Source organism: Amphiprion ocellaris, chromosome 20 (assembly GCF_022539595.1).
Source record: "Amphiprion ocellaris isolate individual 3 ecotype Okinawa chromosome 20, ASM2253959v1, whole genome shotgun sequence".
NCBI lineage: Eukaryota > Metazoa > Chordata > Actinopteri > Pomacentridae > Amphiprion > Amphiprion ocellaris.
In genome coordinates, this window is record NC_072785.1 from 24744547 (window position 1) to 24762338 (window position 17792).

The following is a 17792-nucleotide window of genomic DNA, read 5'->3' on the forward strand; positions in this document are numbered from 1 at the left end:
GTTGTTGAATTCTGCATGTTTTCAGGAGAACAGGCGTCTTGAAACTGAGTTACTGGACAGCAATGAGAAACTAGTGGAGGCTCAAGGCCAAATTACCAAACTCCAGACGAGTTTGGACAACGTCATGAAAGACAAGGTACAGAGACGTTTTTTGGCTTTTGATGAAGTGGTTCCTTCCTCTTTTACTTCCATTATTAGAGCATAGACGTGCTTCTACTCACATTACCTTTTTTTTTTTTTGCTGATTTACTTCTTTCTTTTTTATTGCAACTTGATTTTAAGTGTAATTTCTGTGTTTACGTTATGCCCTTTGTGCTTGTATATTTGTTTCTGGCTTCTGTGCGAACACACTATTAACTTCCATGTGATCTTACTTCCTTTAGTTTGGCGACCTGGACCCTGGAACTGCAGATTTCTTTCTCCAAGAGGAACGTATTAAACAGCTACGCAGCAGCTACGAAGCACAGTGCAGGGTAATTACGCTTAAATCACAGAAAGCTTAGATTTTTAGTAGTCCTCTGTGAGTTTTCCTTTCCAATCCTGTGTAAGATTTGCTGACAAAATGTAACATTTCTATCAGTTTATCACATTAAACTCATTCTTGTTTGGTAGGAGCTGCAGGATCGTATTGACGAGCTGCAGTCAGAGCTGCAGGAGTTCCACAGTCTTGGTCAAACTAATCAGCTCTGCCACAAACCTCTGTCTGAGGAGCTGGAGAGTAAAAGCCCCGGCATGGAGTCTGACCCAGGTAGACTCAGCCAACACTTATGCACACATGCTGTACAGTCGCTGGAGCACTCTTAGATTTGGCATTGAAACAACTTCTGACTTGACTTTGTGCAGGTATCGGTTCAGAGGAGGTTCAACCTTTCAGCATGAGCCTCGAAGCAGAGATGATGCTGGAGCAGCTGAAGGAGCAGCACCTTCAAGAAGTGGAGGATTTGCGAAACCAGCTGGAAAGAAAGGTAGGACTAGTGGAACCACATTTTTTTTAACTGTTTAATTCTGTGTAATCAAATGAAAAAATGAAGTGAGCCTACCAGATTTCGGTAGCCAGCTCCTTATCTCTGCCACGTTATCTGTTTCAAGCACAACCCATATATATCTGTGACTGACATTCAAGTTTATTGCGGGTAATTTAGATGCCAAATTTGATAATCAGTGACATTTTATTTTTATAGCATCTCTCATACAGTCAGTGTAATTTGTAGTGCTCTGCAGATCTTTCAGAAAACAGAAAAACTATTTAAGTTTTTGCTTCTAATGCAGGACTCTAGTTATTTTCTTTACAGATTAATATAATTGTCATTTTGCAAATTTAGGTGATTGGTCAATTTTATCTATAAAATGTCAGAGCAGAAGTGACTTTTTTTCAAATTGCTTGTTTTGTTTGACTCAAACATTAACATTCTCACTTTAATATAATAATAATGACAATAGTTACTTAGCATTAAAAACATAGCAACTAGAACTGTGATGATTAATCGATTAGTTGTAAATTATTAAATTATTTTGTCATTTGGTTTTAATAATTGATCAATTTCACTTGTTTTTCTAAGAAATAGGTCTTAAAACATGGATTCCATCTTTTTAAATGTGAATATTTTCTTGGTTTTGGACTAAGCAAGACATCATCTTGGGCTTTGGCAAACACTGAAACCCATTTTTCACAATTTTGTGTCATTTCATAGAACAAACAGCTAATTAAATGATCAAGAATATAATCAACCCATTGATGGACAATGAAAATAATCCTTATTTGCAGCCCTAACAGCAATAACAATTTTAATCTTTGTTTATAGAGCACTTTTGATAACCCTTGTTTAAAGGTGTTTCAGAAGGGCAGAAAAATATGTGAATGTTTTTATGTAGAAGTGCTCAGTCTGTGAAATGGTTGTTTAATGCAAATGTTGTTTGAGTTAAACACAAATTAATGGTTAATTCCTCCACCGCAATGTGTCCTTGAACACATCTGTATTCTTTATATCTCTTTAGGCCAATGAATTTGACACTGTGGTAGAAACGCAGAGGTCGACCCATGAGAACCAGAAAGCTGCCCTGACGCTCCAGTACCAGCAGGAGATCCAGGCCTTGAAGGGGGAGATGGCCGGCGTTCAGAGCCGAGCGCAGGAGCTCCAGAACCAGCTCGAACAGGCGGATCTGGAGCGGACCTGTCTGGAGGAGAAGCAGGCTAAAGAACGGGAGGAGCTCGAGAACCTGCAGGAAGAGGAGGTGGGAAACCTCAGACAGAAGCTGCTGGAGGCCCAAATCTACACTAGAGACCTGGAGGAGCAGCTGAAGAACCTGGAAGCCCAGCAGGCAGAACTAGATGAGAACCTTGTCAGTGAGATGGAGGAGCTGAGGAAACAACATGTCAGTGCGGTTAAGAAACTGAAGCAGGAGCATGCAGAGCTGTTTGAAGCCAGCCTTGCAGAGGAGAGAAAGAAACTGCAGGAGGAAAAGACTGAGCTGGAGAACAGATTGTTAGACGACTGGGAAACAGAGAAGAAGCAGTTGCAGGAAAGCCATGAGGACAAACTGAAGGCTAAACTAGAGGAGGTGAAGCTGACGTTTGAGGAGGAGCGTGATGAAATGGTGAAGGGCCTGACGGAGCAGTGGCAGAAAGAGAGAACTCAGCTGGATGACCAGAATAATGAGTCTCTGCAGATGCTGCTGGAGGAGGAGATGTTGAAACTCGTCAGGGAGCAAGAGGAGAAAGAAAGTAAGCTGAGGGAGCAGTGGGAGAACGAACGATCTCAGCTTCAGGAGCTTCATGAGGAGGTCCTGCTCGACAGGGTGCTGGAAGAAAGGTTGCAGTTACAGGAGCAGTTTGAGCAGAGGGAAAAGAAGCTAAGGGAGGAGTGGGAGAGGGAGAGACTGCAGCTGGAGGAGGATTACGAAGGGATGATCCAGGACCGGCTGAACGAGGAGAAGGAGAAGCTGGAGGCTGAGAAGGAGGAGGTGGAGAAGAGACTGGAGGAGGAGAAGGTGCAGCTGGAGGAGAAGCATCAGGAGGCCATGAAGGAGCTGAGGGTCAAACATGCCGAGGAGAGGGATGCTCTGAGCGCTATACTGGACAAACTACGAGATGACATCGCCCAGGAGAGGTGAGAGTTTTACTTAATTTTGTTTGTCATCTTAACTTTATTTTACCTCTTTCAGAGATGTACTCCTTTCGGTTAAGCTGACTGCATCTGAACATGTTGGCTCCATGTCTGAATGAATTATGCTGCTCACTTCACTAAAAGGGTTGATGGTAGTCTTACTAGTATTTACAAGTATTTCCAGTTGTGTGAAACGATATTGAGGAGGATTTTCCCACATTTCAGCACCAATATTGGTCCAGAAACTTCACACGAAGCAAAAGAGCCCGTGTATCGATCACAAAACACCTTTCCCAGCCAATTTGCTCTGCAGTTTTATGTGTAATACAAACTGAAATATTCATTAAAATAACATTTTACTGCGATGAAGACAGATTCTAACAGAGCAGACTCACTGATAACAAATTGAATTCAGGTTTTGGAAACATAAATTAACAGGAGCTGGAGTTTAGTTGGCTGCTTCTAGCTGTTTGTATGAGTGTTTCCTGTGATTTTATTAAATATCTGCAGCATCAAACAGCAGCAGGATCCATATGAACAGATTTGCACACAAGGCACATGAGCAGTAACTTCATTAATTAATTGTGAATAATATAAATTACCCCCAATATGGAGATAGGATTGTTTAGAATCAAACAACAAGTCACACTGTGTACTTTTCTATGCCTCAGACAGGCTCCAGTCGCATTTTATAATATAAACGCTTAAATAATTTGTTACAATACAGTCGTCCTCAAGTTGAGTCTTGAACTCCATCGGTCTGGATATTTTAATTTTACAGTTTGTTAAAGTAGTTTATTATCACCACATATTGACAAAGGTTTCAGTGTGAAGTTATAGATAATTAGACAGTTTGAAGAGGTTCCTGCTGGTCTGTGTATTGTTTTGTTTGATTAATGCATTGTTATGTATAATACACTACTTTATGTAGTGTCCAAGTGCGCTTCACATGCACACTGTGACTTTCTCCACCACTGCAAATAGGTGAGCAGTGAATGCTGTCCCTTTAACAGACTGATGAAACCAGCAATTCTTCCTATCCTTTAAAAGGGCTTCTGTTGCCCTTAAATGTGCATTAATGTTGCACAGTGTTAGAATTGAAACTAAGCTGTTATTTCCTTTGCTGCAACCTGATATGAGAGCAGTGTTGATCCTTGTCCAAGTCTCAAAGCACTCAAAATGTTAAACTATTTAATTTATTTAAAATGCTTAAAAAAAAGTTGTTGATCAGGATTGTTGCTATTACAGTTATTAAAGTTCTGTACTGTTGCTGTAACAAACATTGATGTACAGGAGGGAAATCGAGATGAGCTTCGAGCAGAAAATCAAAGAAGTGGAAGATCGTTTCTCAGGTGATCAGGACTCTGCTGAAGAGCGTTTTCAGGCCGATGTTCTGAAACTCGAGCAGCATTACCAAAGTGAGCTGAAGGCTCTTTCTGAAAGCCACATGACACAGAAGCTCCACTGGGAAGCAGAGATGCAGAAAGCTCTAGAGAGCATTGAGGAACAAATAAAAATGATGGAGGAGGCCATGGAGCAGGAAAGAGAGAGGCTGAATGAAGAGTGGACGAAAGAACGACAGGAGATAGAAAGTGTTCACAGCGAAGAAATGGAAGCACTGATGGTGGAGAACAAGCAACTGCAAAATGAGCTGGATGAGTTAATGAGTAACGCCCAGACTAAAGAAATAGAGCTGAGCAGGCAGCTGAATGACCTCCACAACAGGCTGCAGGAAAGCCTGGACACCAAACATGAGCTGGTTGTTCAGATTGAGAACAAAGCGCTCGAGACTGAGCTTCTGCTGAATCAAACAGTGGAGGATTTCAAACAGGAGAGGGCAGAACTTCTGAGCAACTACTCAGAACTTGAGGCAAAATACAATGAGATGCTTGCCATGTCCGAGAGGCAGATTACAGAGAGGATCGAACTGTTAACTGAGCGAGATGATTTAAAGATGAAGATAGAGGAGCTGGAGAAGCTTCTCAAACAGGCAGCCGTGGATTTTGAGCTTGAGCGGAAGGAGCTGCAGGAAAATGTGTCCGTTCTTGAGGAGAAGTTAAAAGACAATCTAGAGAATGAGGGAGAAGAGCTTCAAGCAGAGAGAGATGGACTTAAAATTAGAATTAAAGAGCTGGAGATGGAGCTGAACCAGGCAGCAGAAGACTTTGAGTTTGAGCGGAAGGAGCTGCAGGAAAATGTGGCTTTTCTTGAGGAAAAGTTCAAAGATAATACAGAAGATAATGGAGAGGAGCTTCGAGCAGAAAACGATGTGCTTAAAAATAGAGTAAAAGAACTCGAGATGGAACTGAAACAGGTTTTGGCTGCTGACGAGAAAGAAGAAATGAAGGAGTCGAATGAGATTAAAACATGTATGGAAGAGATGCTAAACATCTCTCAAACTCCACTTCATCAAGAAGGTGATGTCGAGACAACAGTGGAAGCAGGTGAAGATGCAGAAAATATGAAAAATGTTGATCAAGATTCTCCTAGTGATGATCACAAAGACAACGACATGATGGAAGCTGCTAATAATGGAGAACCAGGCGATCAGAGTGTTGTGCAGGATGAGACGACTGAGACTCATGACTTGTGGCCTGAAACCGTTTTCGGTGAAGGATGCGACGATGAGGTGGATGTTCTTTCTCATGAAGCCTGTGAATCATCTTATTGTGATCACGACAACCCAGAATCCCACAAAAATGTTCTAAATCTTGAAAACAAACTTGAAACCGCTTCCCCAGAGATGCAGCGTGAGCACGTCTCATCACCTGAGGCGTTTGGTGACGGTGAAAATAATGAAGTTCTTGACTCGTGTAATGAGGAGAACAAACCTCAGGATGTACTGGAGGTGGATTGTGGAAGCTTTTCCCATGAAGACGAGCTGCATCATGAGATTGTGGTCGTGGCCTCAACACCGGAGGAGACAGGTGATACTTGTGAACTTTCTCTGGAGGATGCTGAGGTTAACTGTTCCACAAGTAACTCTCACGATTGTGGACAGGAAGGTGAACATTTAACCGCAGAAGGAAAGCCTGACTGTGTTGAAACTCTGGTTGAAGATACAGATAACGAGCACCAGGAGAGATCTATCCTAAAGTTGCACTCTTTATATAAGGCTGCCACGGAGGAGAACGTTCTTCTACATGAGAAGATTTCTTTGCTTCAGCAGAAGACAGATATACTCGAGAACCTACTGGCTTACAACAATGAAAAGATCAAAACCAGCCACCAGATTTTAGAGGAAAACTACGACCTGAAAGTGAAAATGCTGCTGCTTATGGAGCACGTCAAAGAGCTGCAGATACAGGCCTTAAAAACGACAGATCTTCAGATCAGATATGAAGATTGCATGTGTGAAAATGCCAAACTGAAGGACCAGAACGGCGAGCTTGAGAAGAGAATCTGGAACCTTGAAGGGAAGATCAATATATTCCAGGATTTCCAAGATCAGCAGATTTCGCTTGTGGACGAGATCAGCCGGATGAGGGAAGAAAACACCAAGCTGTCTGAGCTGCTCGGTGAACTGGAGATGCAGGACGGGATTCTTTCAGCGGTGCACCCGGACGCAGAAGAGTCGGAGGAGGTTTTTGTGGATCTGGACGGCGAGCTGGAGGTGAAAGTTCAGGCAGTGACCGACCTCGATGGCTGCTGTAAGGAGTTTGAGAAGCAGAACACCAAACTCCGCAGAGCCATCACAGAGCTGCAAGACAAGTCACAGACGTTAAATGAAACCACACAGGCTCATAGGTAACGTGGAGAAAACTAGGATCCCGACCCTCCATGTCCCTCGTGTGGCCTCTGTCATCCCGTCCCTTTGTGCTGTCATGTTGTAAGCACTCCCAAACACAACGTAGAGCTGTTCTACCTGTTACTGAGCTGCTGAACCCAAACACATGTGGCTTAGCTGCTTTGATCCCTGTAGATCACCTGAGAAACAACAACTTGCATGATCAACGTCTGTAAATCATAGAATAAGATGGTTTTAATCAATGTATAGCTGTGGTGATGTGTTCTATATATGCATCGTGTGGATTAGTTTCAATATAGTTTGTAGGAATATGTTTTTCTAATACAGTTTTTTCTGTCTGTAGATCTGAAGCCAGTCGTCTTGCTGAAGAAAACGTCATCCTCAGGCAAAAAATTGCTGCACTGAAGGAAGAGGACTTGAAAGAGGCCCAGGATGAGTTAACGTAAGAAGCACCAACCATCTTCTTTATTTTTAAATCACTTTGTTCTATTTTTTTTTCCTCATGCAGTGTGACATTTCCTTACTTCTAGACAAACTCTGGGGTACTTGAACAACGAGAAGTTTGAAGCTCATAAAGCAGCAGAGATTTTCAAGAAGCAGGTAAAGGAGTAACTTACTAAACACTAGTTTTTCTTCACATAATCAGGTCTTTTTCAATCAGAAGCAGCTTTTTAAATTTTAATTTATCTCTCTGCAGATTTCAGAGCTGCAGGATGAGAACGGCATTCTGTGGGAGGAAAACACCCAAAATGTTGCTGAAATGGAAAGTCTACGACAGCAGCTGGAAGAGCTGATAAAGGAAAACGAGAGGAGGGAGGCGTTCCCCGCTGAAGAGAGAAACAAGGTAAACAGAGTTCAACGTCGGGCTGATAGTCGTCATGGTGTCGTGGTTGTCGTAGCGGGTAGTTAATCGGTGGCTGTTTTGTGTTAGATGGCAGCTTGTGTGTCTGCTCTGGAGGCAGAGTTGACCAAAGCTCTGGAGGACACTGCACAGCTGGAGGAGAGGAATATCCAGCTGTCACAGCAGCTGTCCGACCTCAGAGAGAAGGTGAGCGTCAGTTTAGGAGCACTTTAACGGATCTCACATCAAATCCATCAAAGTGTGACACAAACACCAAATCAAAAACTTATTACCACCACTTTCTCTTACCATTAAACTTCACCTGCAATTAACAGAGTACAGATCTGCTGAGATATTTGAGTTTCACTTTAGCAGTAAACACATACGTTGTCTTTTTGTTTTCAGGCAGTCAAGGTGGACGCTATGGAGAATCAGATCAGCCATCTCATAGAGGAGCAGAAGAGTGTTGATAAAGAGACTGTAGGCCTCCGCAACCAGCTAGCCAAAGCTCAGGAAAAGGTGAACTATTGTAATCAGCTCTATCCTGACCTACAACTTACCCCTATGAATGCCCCAAAATATTAACACAGTTAAAAATGCATCTTCTCTTTTAAGAAATCATAAAAATGACATCTTTTGAGAGCCAGAAACTGTCAAAACAGCATCAATTACTGAAAAATGAACCAAATCTAAGCTTAAGATTGTGATTTTTCATATGAATTAACTGAAATTTTGCCAGAAATAAACCATTTGCACCAGGTCCTATAAAAAATTAAATATTTTGCACTGTAACAAGCAACCTAAAAACATAATTCAGGGACTTTTTGGCTGAACTGCAGGCTGTGTTTACAGATAGCCGAGAGGAAATGAAAAGAGAGACTGATAAGAAAATAAAATATTTGATCAATGAAATAGATGCAAAATGATATTAAAGGGGGCAATTTGTCAGCAGGTTGCTAGGAGATGCATTCAGCATGGTCTGGTGAAATATTTTTCATGTAGGAAATGTAGTTTCTAAAGGCTGTACAATATCTATAGCAGAAAAAAAAAACTCAATTTATTTTCTCTTTTTTTCACTGATTCATGCTATTATTCTATAATTGTACTATTTCATTTAGCAGATGCTTTTATCCAAAGTGACAAACATCTGAGAGTAGATACAAGTAGATTATAACTGTGTTACACTGCACAAAAAACATTTTTGAGTTTTCTGTATTTTTAGCCATGATTGTGCTTCCCATAGAGGTGCAAGACATTATATTGCAATTAAAAATTATCCCACAATGAGCAAATATGTGTCAGAAACTACTTTAGCTTCAGAGGGTTCATTGGTGTGTTAATATTTAGAACAACATTACAGGACAATTGCTGTTTAGTAGTCTTATCCAAAGCATTTTACAGTAACTTACAATGTATTTATATGGATTTGTAACAAAAAAAAATCCTTAAATCTGTGCATGTCAACAAATAAATCACAATAAATAGATTTCTTTTCCACAAAAGGTCAAGACAGCGGATGAAACTCTTCAGGCCGTCAACCATCAAAGTGCTCGTCTGAAGTCGGACCTCCGTGTTTTGCAGCAGGAGAAGGATTCCCTCAAACGTGAAGTTGCAGTTCTGCACAAACAGCTGCAGAACACAAACGATAAAGTGAGTTTTTTATGTTCAGTGGGCTCAGCAACGACACATATGCTCCACCAAAGAACAAAATGTGACCTTTTGTCTCTGTGAATCTCAGAACCATATTTTGGAGATGGCCTTGCATTCCAGCGGTCTGCAGAATCAGAGCAAGAAGCTGTACAGAGACGAGATGTCTCGACTGAAGGAGCAGGAGCAGCAGCTGCTGAGGCAGGAGAATGAGAGGCTTCAGGCAGAAGTACGCACCATCAAAGGAGACCTGGTCCAGGCCAGAGAAAAGGTGAGCAGAGGCATGGATCTTAAAGACATACGAGCATCTTAGTGTTCATTTTCCTCTCCGTTACTCATCCTTTTATCTTGTATCTGCAGGTCCGTCAGCTTGATGCCACCATCCTGTCCCTGAAGCAGCACAAACAGCAGAGTCAGTCGTCCCTGGTGAAGACCTTGGAGCAGGAGAACGTCTCTCTGAAAGAGGAGCTGGAAGCACAAAGGGAGCTGAACAAGGTATAAACTGCATTCATCCCACCAGGAAATCCTTTTTAAAACTCCGGATTGTGTGACGATCTCCTAAATTCTTGTTACATTATTTGGTTTCAGGGCTGTGAAGCCGGACAAAGACACTCACAGCTGGAGAGTCTTCAACAGGAAAACGAAATGCTCAAGGCCCAAATGACTCGACTGTCAACACAGCTGCTGGAGGTAGATCATGAAGCCAAGTTCTTTCTTCACAGCTTTTACAAGAAAATGTATGATTTGATGTAAGTTTCGTGCCTGCATTTAACTTTTCTTCCACAAGAAATTTGGCAAAAATTAACATGTAAATGGGAATTCATGATCAGATTCTCTACTGTGCACCTTTGTTTTTTTCTTCTGGCTGCATCACTTTTTCTTTCTGCTTTCAGTCATTTCAGGCTCAGTTAGTCGGACTTCTACCTCCGTCTCCTCACAGGATCCCGAGAGGACAACACCGTGGCGAAGATCCGGACAACATGCAGGTACAGCACGATTTCAACCTTCCTCACAGCAGACCTGGTCAAATATATAATTACATTCGAAAAGCTAAAAGACAGTTGCATGTTTATGTTCTGCTCAAGTAGGCTTGCAAATGAAATCATCACTTGCAGGATAGAAAAACTACTGGGTCTGGATGTTGAGCTCCACTGTATCATTCCACTGAGCTCCATTACATTCATTCTGTGTCATTGTTTTTTTGTCACATCGTGGTTATTTGTTGTCCTAATGATAATACATTCATCATTACAGCCTGTAAGAGGGGAAACGTGCACCACACATGTCATGTTATTATCTGTTTATAAAAGGATATAATGGGAGTTAAATGTCTATGCACCCGTTATATTCCACGCACTCTCATAAATCACTCAATTCAGGTGCGAAGTAATGAATTTTACCTTATTTGTTTTGTGGGGGTAAATTTGAACAAAAAGCAACATTTTTCAGCATGAAAGCAATCATTAGAAACCAGTGTTTCAGTTTGAACAGTAGCTTAACATTACAGCAAACAGAATAATGGAATATGCGAGGAAACCTCAATCTCTGGAATTTGACCAACACTTAAATTCAAGAACAATTTTAACCCTCTGAAGCCCAGAACCTTCCGCCAGGTTTGAAATCCATGTTATCTTATAAAGAAACCCCAGAGTTAAAGAGGCAGAAACTGTAAAAACAGAAAATATCCCCAGATTTTTAACTCACAATCACGATGCTTCTTTAAAATTGCTTTATTCTACATTTAAATATTTGCCAATTATCAACCAGATTCCGTCAGAAACAATAATCCAGTGTTCCTCTATGCAGCCAAGAGGCCATTAGTGGCTAAACTATGACCAACAGTCACATGACAAAAACTCAGGAATTTTTTCGGATGAACTGCAGGCTGTGTATAGACAATTATACAGATATAGTAATATATTTCAAGTATGTAGAGCCAACATTCAGTAACATCTGTGGCCACATGGAAAAATGTTGCACATGTTAAACAGAACAAGATATTCAACTTAGTTTTTTTCTTTTTTATGATTTGTGGCATTATGGCTTTATTGCACTCTACAAACAACATTTCTGAGTTCTCTCTCCTTGTATTAATGGTTGTTCTAATTCCATAGAGGTACAGGACTTTATACTGCAGTCAAAAATGGGCCCACAGTGAGCAAAAATGTGACAAAAGCAAAAAACAGCCATAGGGTTTACAAACTGTATAAATAGTTATCCAATAGGTAGTGGAAACATTGAAAACAATAATAAACTGTTGAAAACGGGCATAATTCCCCAAACACCTGAACTGAGTGTCATTTAGTTGTGATAATCCTTTTATTTTTTTTAAAATTTACTTTCCATTTTCCTTTGTGTTTGAAAGCCTGGTTTGCTCCTTGTTTTGTTTCCTGTCAAACATCCATCTCAGCACCTCGTCTGTCGTCATCTCCTGATGTTACGCTATAATATTTACATTATGGGTTTGGTTTTTGCTTCGCGTGTGTCTCTTTGTTGTGTTTTTAAACTCACCGTCTTTATTTGAGTTTCCATCTCGGGACTGGAGTAGCTGCAGTGGTGTGATCATCTGGGTGTGGTGCTGCTGGTGCTTGTTTCCATTCCTCACCTTTTCTTACAGTCATATCGCACAAACCTCCGTCTCCTCCAACAGATAGATGTAGTTAGTTATTACCTTTTGTCATTTTATTTGTATCTTTAGCATGACATTACTAGTCACCAATAAGTTACCAAGAACATACTGGAGTTTATTGATACTACTTATGTACATTATGCACAGTTGTTGGATAAAATTGGACCTTTGCATGTACAGTAGAGCTAAACTGTGTTCATGCTGCTGGTGGATCTTTGTTCATTGCTAGATCAGTGAGAATCATTGTGAAATAAGCAACTCTAAGCATCCAAAATGTTAAATTAAGTAACTAAGAAATCATTTATATTGACATTATGTAATATAATAATGAAATTGGGACATTTTCTAAGTCGGTCACATGACTGTTCCCTTCACATTTGTCTTCATTCACCAAAATATGGAATTAATGAAATAGCAAACCTCATATAAAAGATGTTTGATTTCAAAGCAGCTGGAGCAAAGTAAAAGTGTTCTGCAGTCTGTCTTAACACGATGCTAACAATCCCATATGTACTATTATTCCTGCTGGTTATAATACTATCAAAATCCACAGTCCTTGTGCAAAAATAAATTTAGAACTGGGGCCAAAGCTAAAATGAGTCCACTTTCTAAGTAATTTATAATACATAGCAATGTTTTTGTTTTTTGTTTTTTATCAACTGTGGATGCTGAAATTGTAATTTTGACTTCACAGAACACAAACATGTTTATTGAAAGCTCCTTCTTGTTGGTGAACGTGGTTCAACAGGCAATTTTTTAACAAAATTATCTCGAAAAGCATACTTGAAAAATCAAGCTTATATTCAACAAATGTCTTTAGAAATATCCATTAAAAATCAAGCAAATTAGAGATGGCTTGAGCAGAAATTGGTCAAAAAATTGTGATGATTTGAGATGAATTGACCCATAAAGTTTGGCATTTTTGCAAAGAAGACTGTGGATTTTGTCGCATCTCTTAAATTATGAAGGAATCATTGCCACTATGGACCATAGAAATGATTTCTCCTTAGTGTACGTGGGATTGCTAGTATTATTTTTCAGATTTAATTGGATTATTTCACAATTTCATGCTTATATGTGTTATCTGCATTCATTTATTAGGTTATTTGACCATTTTTTCCTCGTCTTTCTATCTATAACCTCCATTAAAAGCAATGTGAGCGGCTGTAATGTGTTCAGCCTGTGTGAGGTGTTCAGGTGTAGCGGTGAGGGTGGAGCTCCGGTGAAGTTTACCTGCCTTTTCTCTCCAGGGGCCGATGGCGGAGCAGCGGGCGGCTCACGCAGACAGCTACCGGCGGATCGGTGGACTGTAACGCCGGCGTCTTTTCCTGCTCTTCGCTCTAACCTCTCCTCACATTCTGCTCTTCCTCTGCTGTGTCTGGAGTCTGTTTCTGCATCCTTATAGGAGATTGTGAACAAACGAGGTGCCTGATTGAAAAAGGCGCAACGGTGTAATTTTATTCCACTGCTGCTAGGTGGCAGGAAAGCACAGAAAATAAGCTCCCGCTGTTTTTCCCAATGGGATTTTAATGACAATAATAAAGATAATTCAGAGTTTGTCAGACATGCCGAACATTTGCAAACTTTTTGTAGTTTGAACATCTCTCCTGATTACAGGGAGTCTTTTTTTTTTTAAATGTAGCTGTATTTTCTGGTATTTTATAATGTTTTAAAACAGGGTATGTAAATCCTCCGAGGCTAAATCTTGTGTTTGCCTTACGATCATCGAGGAGTTGAGGCAGAGTCTGTGCCTTCTGAGCCTTTTTCTAACAATCAACCCACTTCCGCCTGTTACTGCAGGTGATGTCGCCGTCCAGTCAGGGTTTATAGAGATTCCTAAACCACTTTTCACACTTTGTTATCTCTTCTTTACTAAATATTTGACACTACATGTATTTAAATGTGTGTTTGAGCTACTTTCTGTCTGGTGGATGTTATATTTGGGCCTGTTTTTGTTGCTGCTGCACAACCAAAGTGAATCTTTCTGGTTTTTCTGTTTTATTTTTCTCTCAAGCAAGGACTGTTCAAACGTCACGTAACTATTGAATGTTTATCTGGTATTTTTATAATTAGAGAATCCACCTGAGCCAAATCACTGTTTGTCCCAGTAGTGTGTCGTTAGATTTAATGTTGTCATGTCTGTGTTTTGGTTTTCGATTCACTTAGTGAGATTTATTTCCCTCCATCATGTATAGAATCGAATGTATTTTATTTTATTTGTTATTTATTTTATTTGATCACGTTAGGATTTATTTTATTTATGCATTAAATTATTTTTTTGTAGAGGTCTCTGGAATATATGGCATTATTTTATACCTATTTATATTTTATTTATTTTTTTAGAGCATTGCCCTCTCCTTTAGAAATGTACCAGAAATCATTACCATGATTAAAATAAATCAACTAGCTCACAAGAAACGTGGTTTCTGTGTTTTTCATTCACATCAGCTCACATTTTATCGCCGTTTTGTTGCGTCTGCAGCGGTTTGATGATTTCCTCGACTGTCTCCTCAGCAGGACGAAAGGGAGAAGAAGATGAAGAACATGGAGGAGAGAATGAGGGAAATCGAACTGTCGCTGCACAACGTCAAGCTGCTGCTGAAAGAGAAGGTCGCTCAGCTGAAAGACCAGGTCAGTCTAACACTTTAAAAGCTAAAAAAGTCAACTGCGTGACTGAAGAAGCTTATTTATAGTAATATTACCATCAAAAACAAGGTGGAAACCCCCAATTTATGGGTTATACAGCTTTGTTTTTAAGGTGCTGCAGCCTACAAAGCTGGGATGATATTTGGGAGCTTTGTAGAATCCAAAAATTAAATCATCTGGAATGCTTTTTTAAATAAAAACCTTAAAACTAAGTGAACAGATGTGTAGTAAATGTAATCATGTGGAATTAAAACATTGAATTTCTGCACACTGTCGACACCATCTCTAAAGGCAATGAGTCAGACCGTTAGATCAACAAAATGCCTATTATGTTTAAGTTAAAGAAACCACAGTTACCAAAACTGGTTTAAAAATATGTTTTTCCTTTTGTGAAGGCTTAAACTTCTTTGGGAACCACAAAAATTCCTCTGAAGGCAAAAATCCTGACTTCATATGAAAGTCACCCGCTGAAACAACTGATGAAAAAAGGAAATCAAATCTCACAACATTTTTATGCCAAATCCTCTGAGAAACATGAGATTATTGCCTCTTTATTAGTGAAAGTATCAAACCCAGAGAAATTATGTAATTATTTAGCAAGGAGAACTTTAAAATCAAGAAGAAAATACATAAAAAGGAGGATGATGGCAACCAAATTTAACTGAAGAAGCATCCCAACAACTTGTAGCATCACATGAAAACATAATTCATCTTTCATGCGCCTGAAGAAACCGGTCATAAAATGAACAGTAGTCTCCTTAATGAGTTCAACTGTCTGCTCAGTCAGCATCAAAACACAAAAAATGGTGTTTCTATGGCAACAAAAAAGTATTTTAAGATGTGGTATAGATACATTAACCTCTGGAAAAGTGTACTTCTGGTTGGTACCAGTGCAGCTTGGACAGGCAAATACTAGCCAGCAAATGTGTCATTTAGGCTGCTGTAACCTGCATAAAATTAGGTTTATTATGATGTTATCATTTTAAAAACCATATAAACAACTTGGTCACTAAACTTAGGGTGAAGCTTGGGTTCTTTTTCAGAAATAAAACCTGCTTCTCTCTCAGGGTCAGAAAGAAATCGATGACAGCGTCCTTCTTGCCCATAATTGATTATGGAGACATGCTTTATTCAAGTGCTTCATCCAAATGTCTCCAGTCCTTGGACACTGTTTTTCATTCAGCGCTGAGATTTGTTACTGACTGTAGTCGTCTGACCCACCATTGTGAATAGTGTTTTAAATCGGACTTGCCTTTGAGTGCATGCAGATACACACATTGGCTGACTCTAATTTATAAAGCTCTTTTAGGCTTAATTCCTGCCTATTTGTGCACTTTATACCAAAGAACAACCAGTTGCTATGCTGTATTGTTTTATATATTCCTCGTGTAAGGACTGAATTTGGAAAAAGAGCTTTGCTGCTGCATCGGCATAGAAAACTTTACAAACTGAACTGAAACTGTCTGAATTTATTCCATCAAAGCCCTCCGTTCTATCCTGAGGTATAGACAGCGAGAGACCACTGAACAGTGCTTGTGCCTCTAAATCTTAAATTGTTTGTTGTCTTTGTTACAGCTCCTGCACTTTTTATTGTAAAACACTTTTGCATTTTCAAAATTGTATGTTTTAACTTATACTGTCCCCTCATAATTGTTTTTATGACGTGTGCTGCTGACCTCTGATCCTGATCTCAGTGGGTTTTATCTGGTTAAATAAGGGTTTAATCAAATCCCTCATCGTCTCCTTTGTCTGACTTTTCCAGCTGAAGAAGAATGGCAAAGCCGACGTGCTGATCAAGGACCTGTACGTGGAGAACGCTCAGCTGCTGCAGGCTCTGGAGATCACCGAGCAGCGGCAGAAGATCGCAGAGAAGAAGAACTACCTGCTGGAGGAGAAGATCTCCAGCCTCAACAAGATAGTGCGTGAGCTAAACCCGGCGCCTCTCCCATCGCTACCCTGCCACTACAAATGTCCATGAAGAGTCTCCTGAAACACTCCTGAAAGTCAGCCATACATTGCACTGTTTGCTGCTGAAAACTCATGTAGTTATGTGTTGCTGCTTGGAATCTTTGTGCCAACAGATCGAGCCAAATGCACGAGAACTGGCAGGTTCTGAATATGCAGTGTTCTTTTTATTGCAAGTAATAATTATCTGGACCTATGAAGAACCAAATGTGAGGTCAGACTGTAAAGAAGAGCTTGTATTTTACAGTAATTTATAATTTGTAATAATTATTTGTCAGTGTTACCAGTAAGTGAATAAATATTTTACCGTGACAAATACGTGTATGTGTGTAAAGAGAACAGCAAAACTGAAGTGTACTTTTTAAATAAGTGTTCTTTTGTCTGTTGTTTAAGAAATTAACTGTGTCGTCTGTGTGTCTTTCACTTCTCAAGCCTTTATGTAAAGACGAAACCCGTCTGTCGGCACTAAAATCATGTCAACACAAAATAATCTGGTGACCTTTGCAAAGGTTTTATTCGACACTACCTGAAGACTTTAAAATGTCTGTGGCAATATTGAACTTTTACATGTAATCCTATGACCTGTTGCAATATGTAAAGCTGCATTTGAAGACATTATGCTGCATTATGAATGTTTTTTTTAGTTCAAATGAAGGAGCTCGTGTTTTGAACTGCACTAAAGTTGAAACAGGGTGATGTTTGTGTTGCAGGTATCAATAAAGTGAATGGATGGTGTTTGGTGATTCATCAGTTATTTTACTGGCAGTGCACTTGGCTGAAAACTACTGTTATATTTATGTAACCTCATGTTGGAGATGAACAGTTTCTCCTTAAATAATCTAACTGAATCAGCATCAACCCATTAAGACAGTGTAATCTTCCACTTCAGCTCTGCAGCTCATGTTGTTTCCCCGTTGCTACATTAAAATTTGTCCCACCATGAACGAAACCAAGTAGGAACCAAAATTTGCATCTCACAATACAAGATGAACAGCAATAAAAGGTTGCATCTCATATGATCAGTTTATTATTATTATTATTATTATTATTATTATTAATAATAATAATAATAATAATAATAATAATAATAATAATAATAATAATAATAATAATAGTAATAGTAATAGTAATAGTAATAATAACAGATGCAACTTTTGCACTTGAGGTAGCCCATGTAATGCATTGTATTATTATTATTGTTGTTTTTACTAT

General features: G+C 39.6%; 1 protein-coding gene across 7 annotated transcripts in view; it reads left to right on the plus strand.

The window, feature by feature from the left end:
* nin (ninein (GSK3B interacting protein)) overlaps positions 1–17315 on the plus strand; it is a 36473-nt gene extending 19158 nt beyond the window's left edge. For 3 of the 7 annotated variants that reach the window (XM_035940745.2, XM_035940748.2, XM_035940747.2), the window contains exons 12-29: positions 26–136; positions 384–473; positions 613–748; positions 844–965; positions 1996–3107; positions 4398–6851; positions 7196–7294; positions 7383–7452; positions 7550–7696; positions 7784–7900; positions 8099–8212; positions 9197–9343; positions 9432–9611; positions 9701–9835; positions 9929–10030; positions 10234–10326; positions 14484–14600; positions 16378–17315. In XM_035940745.2, coding sequence (XP_035796638.2) covers positions 26–136; positions 384–473; positions 613–748; positions 844–965; positions 1996–3107; positions 4398–6851; positions 7196–7294; positions 7383–7452; positions 7550–7696; positions 7784–7900; positions 8099–8212; positions 9197–9343; positions 9432–9611; positions 9701–9835; positions 9929–10030; positions 10234–10326; positions 14484–14600; positions 16378–16593 — 5562 coding nt within the window. In that variant the 3' untranslated portion in view covers positions 16594–17315. Of the gene's footprint in view, positions 1–25; positions 137–383; positions 474–612; positions 749–843; positions 966–1995; positions 3108–4397; positions 6852–7195; positions 7295–7382; positions 7453–7549; positions 7697–7783; positions 7901–8098; positions 8213–9196; positions 9344–9431; positions 9612–9700; positions 9836–9928; positions 10031–10233; positions 10327–13219; positions 13431–14483; positions 14601–16377 lie in introns of those variants that run through there. The other 4 variants (XM_035940746.2, XM_035940749.2, XM_035940751.2 and 1 more) reach the window with 4 other exon arrangements.
* Positions 17316–17792: the final 477 nt, after the last annotated feature.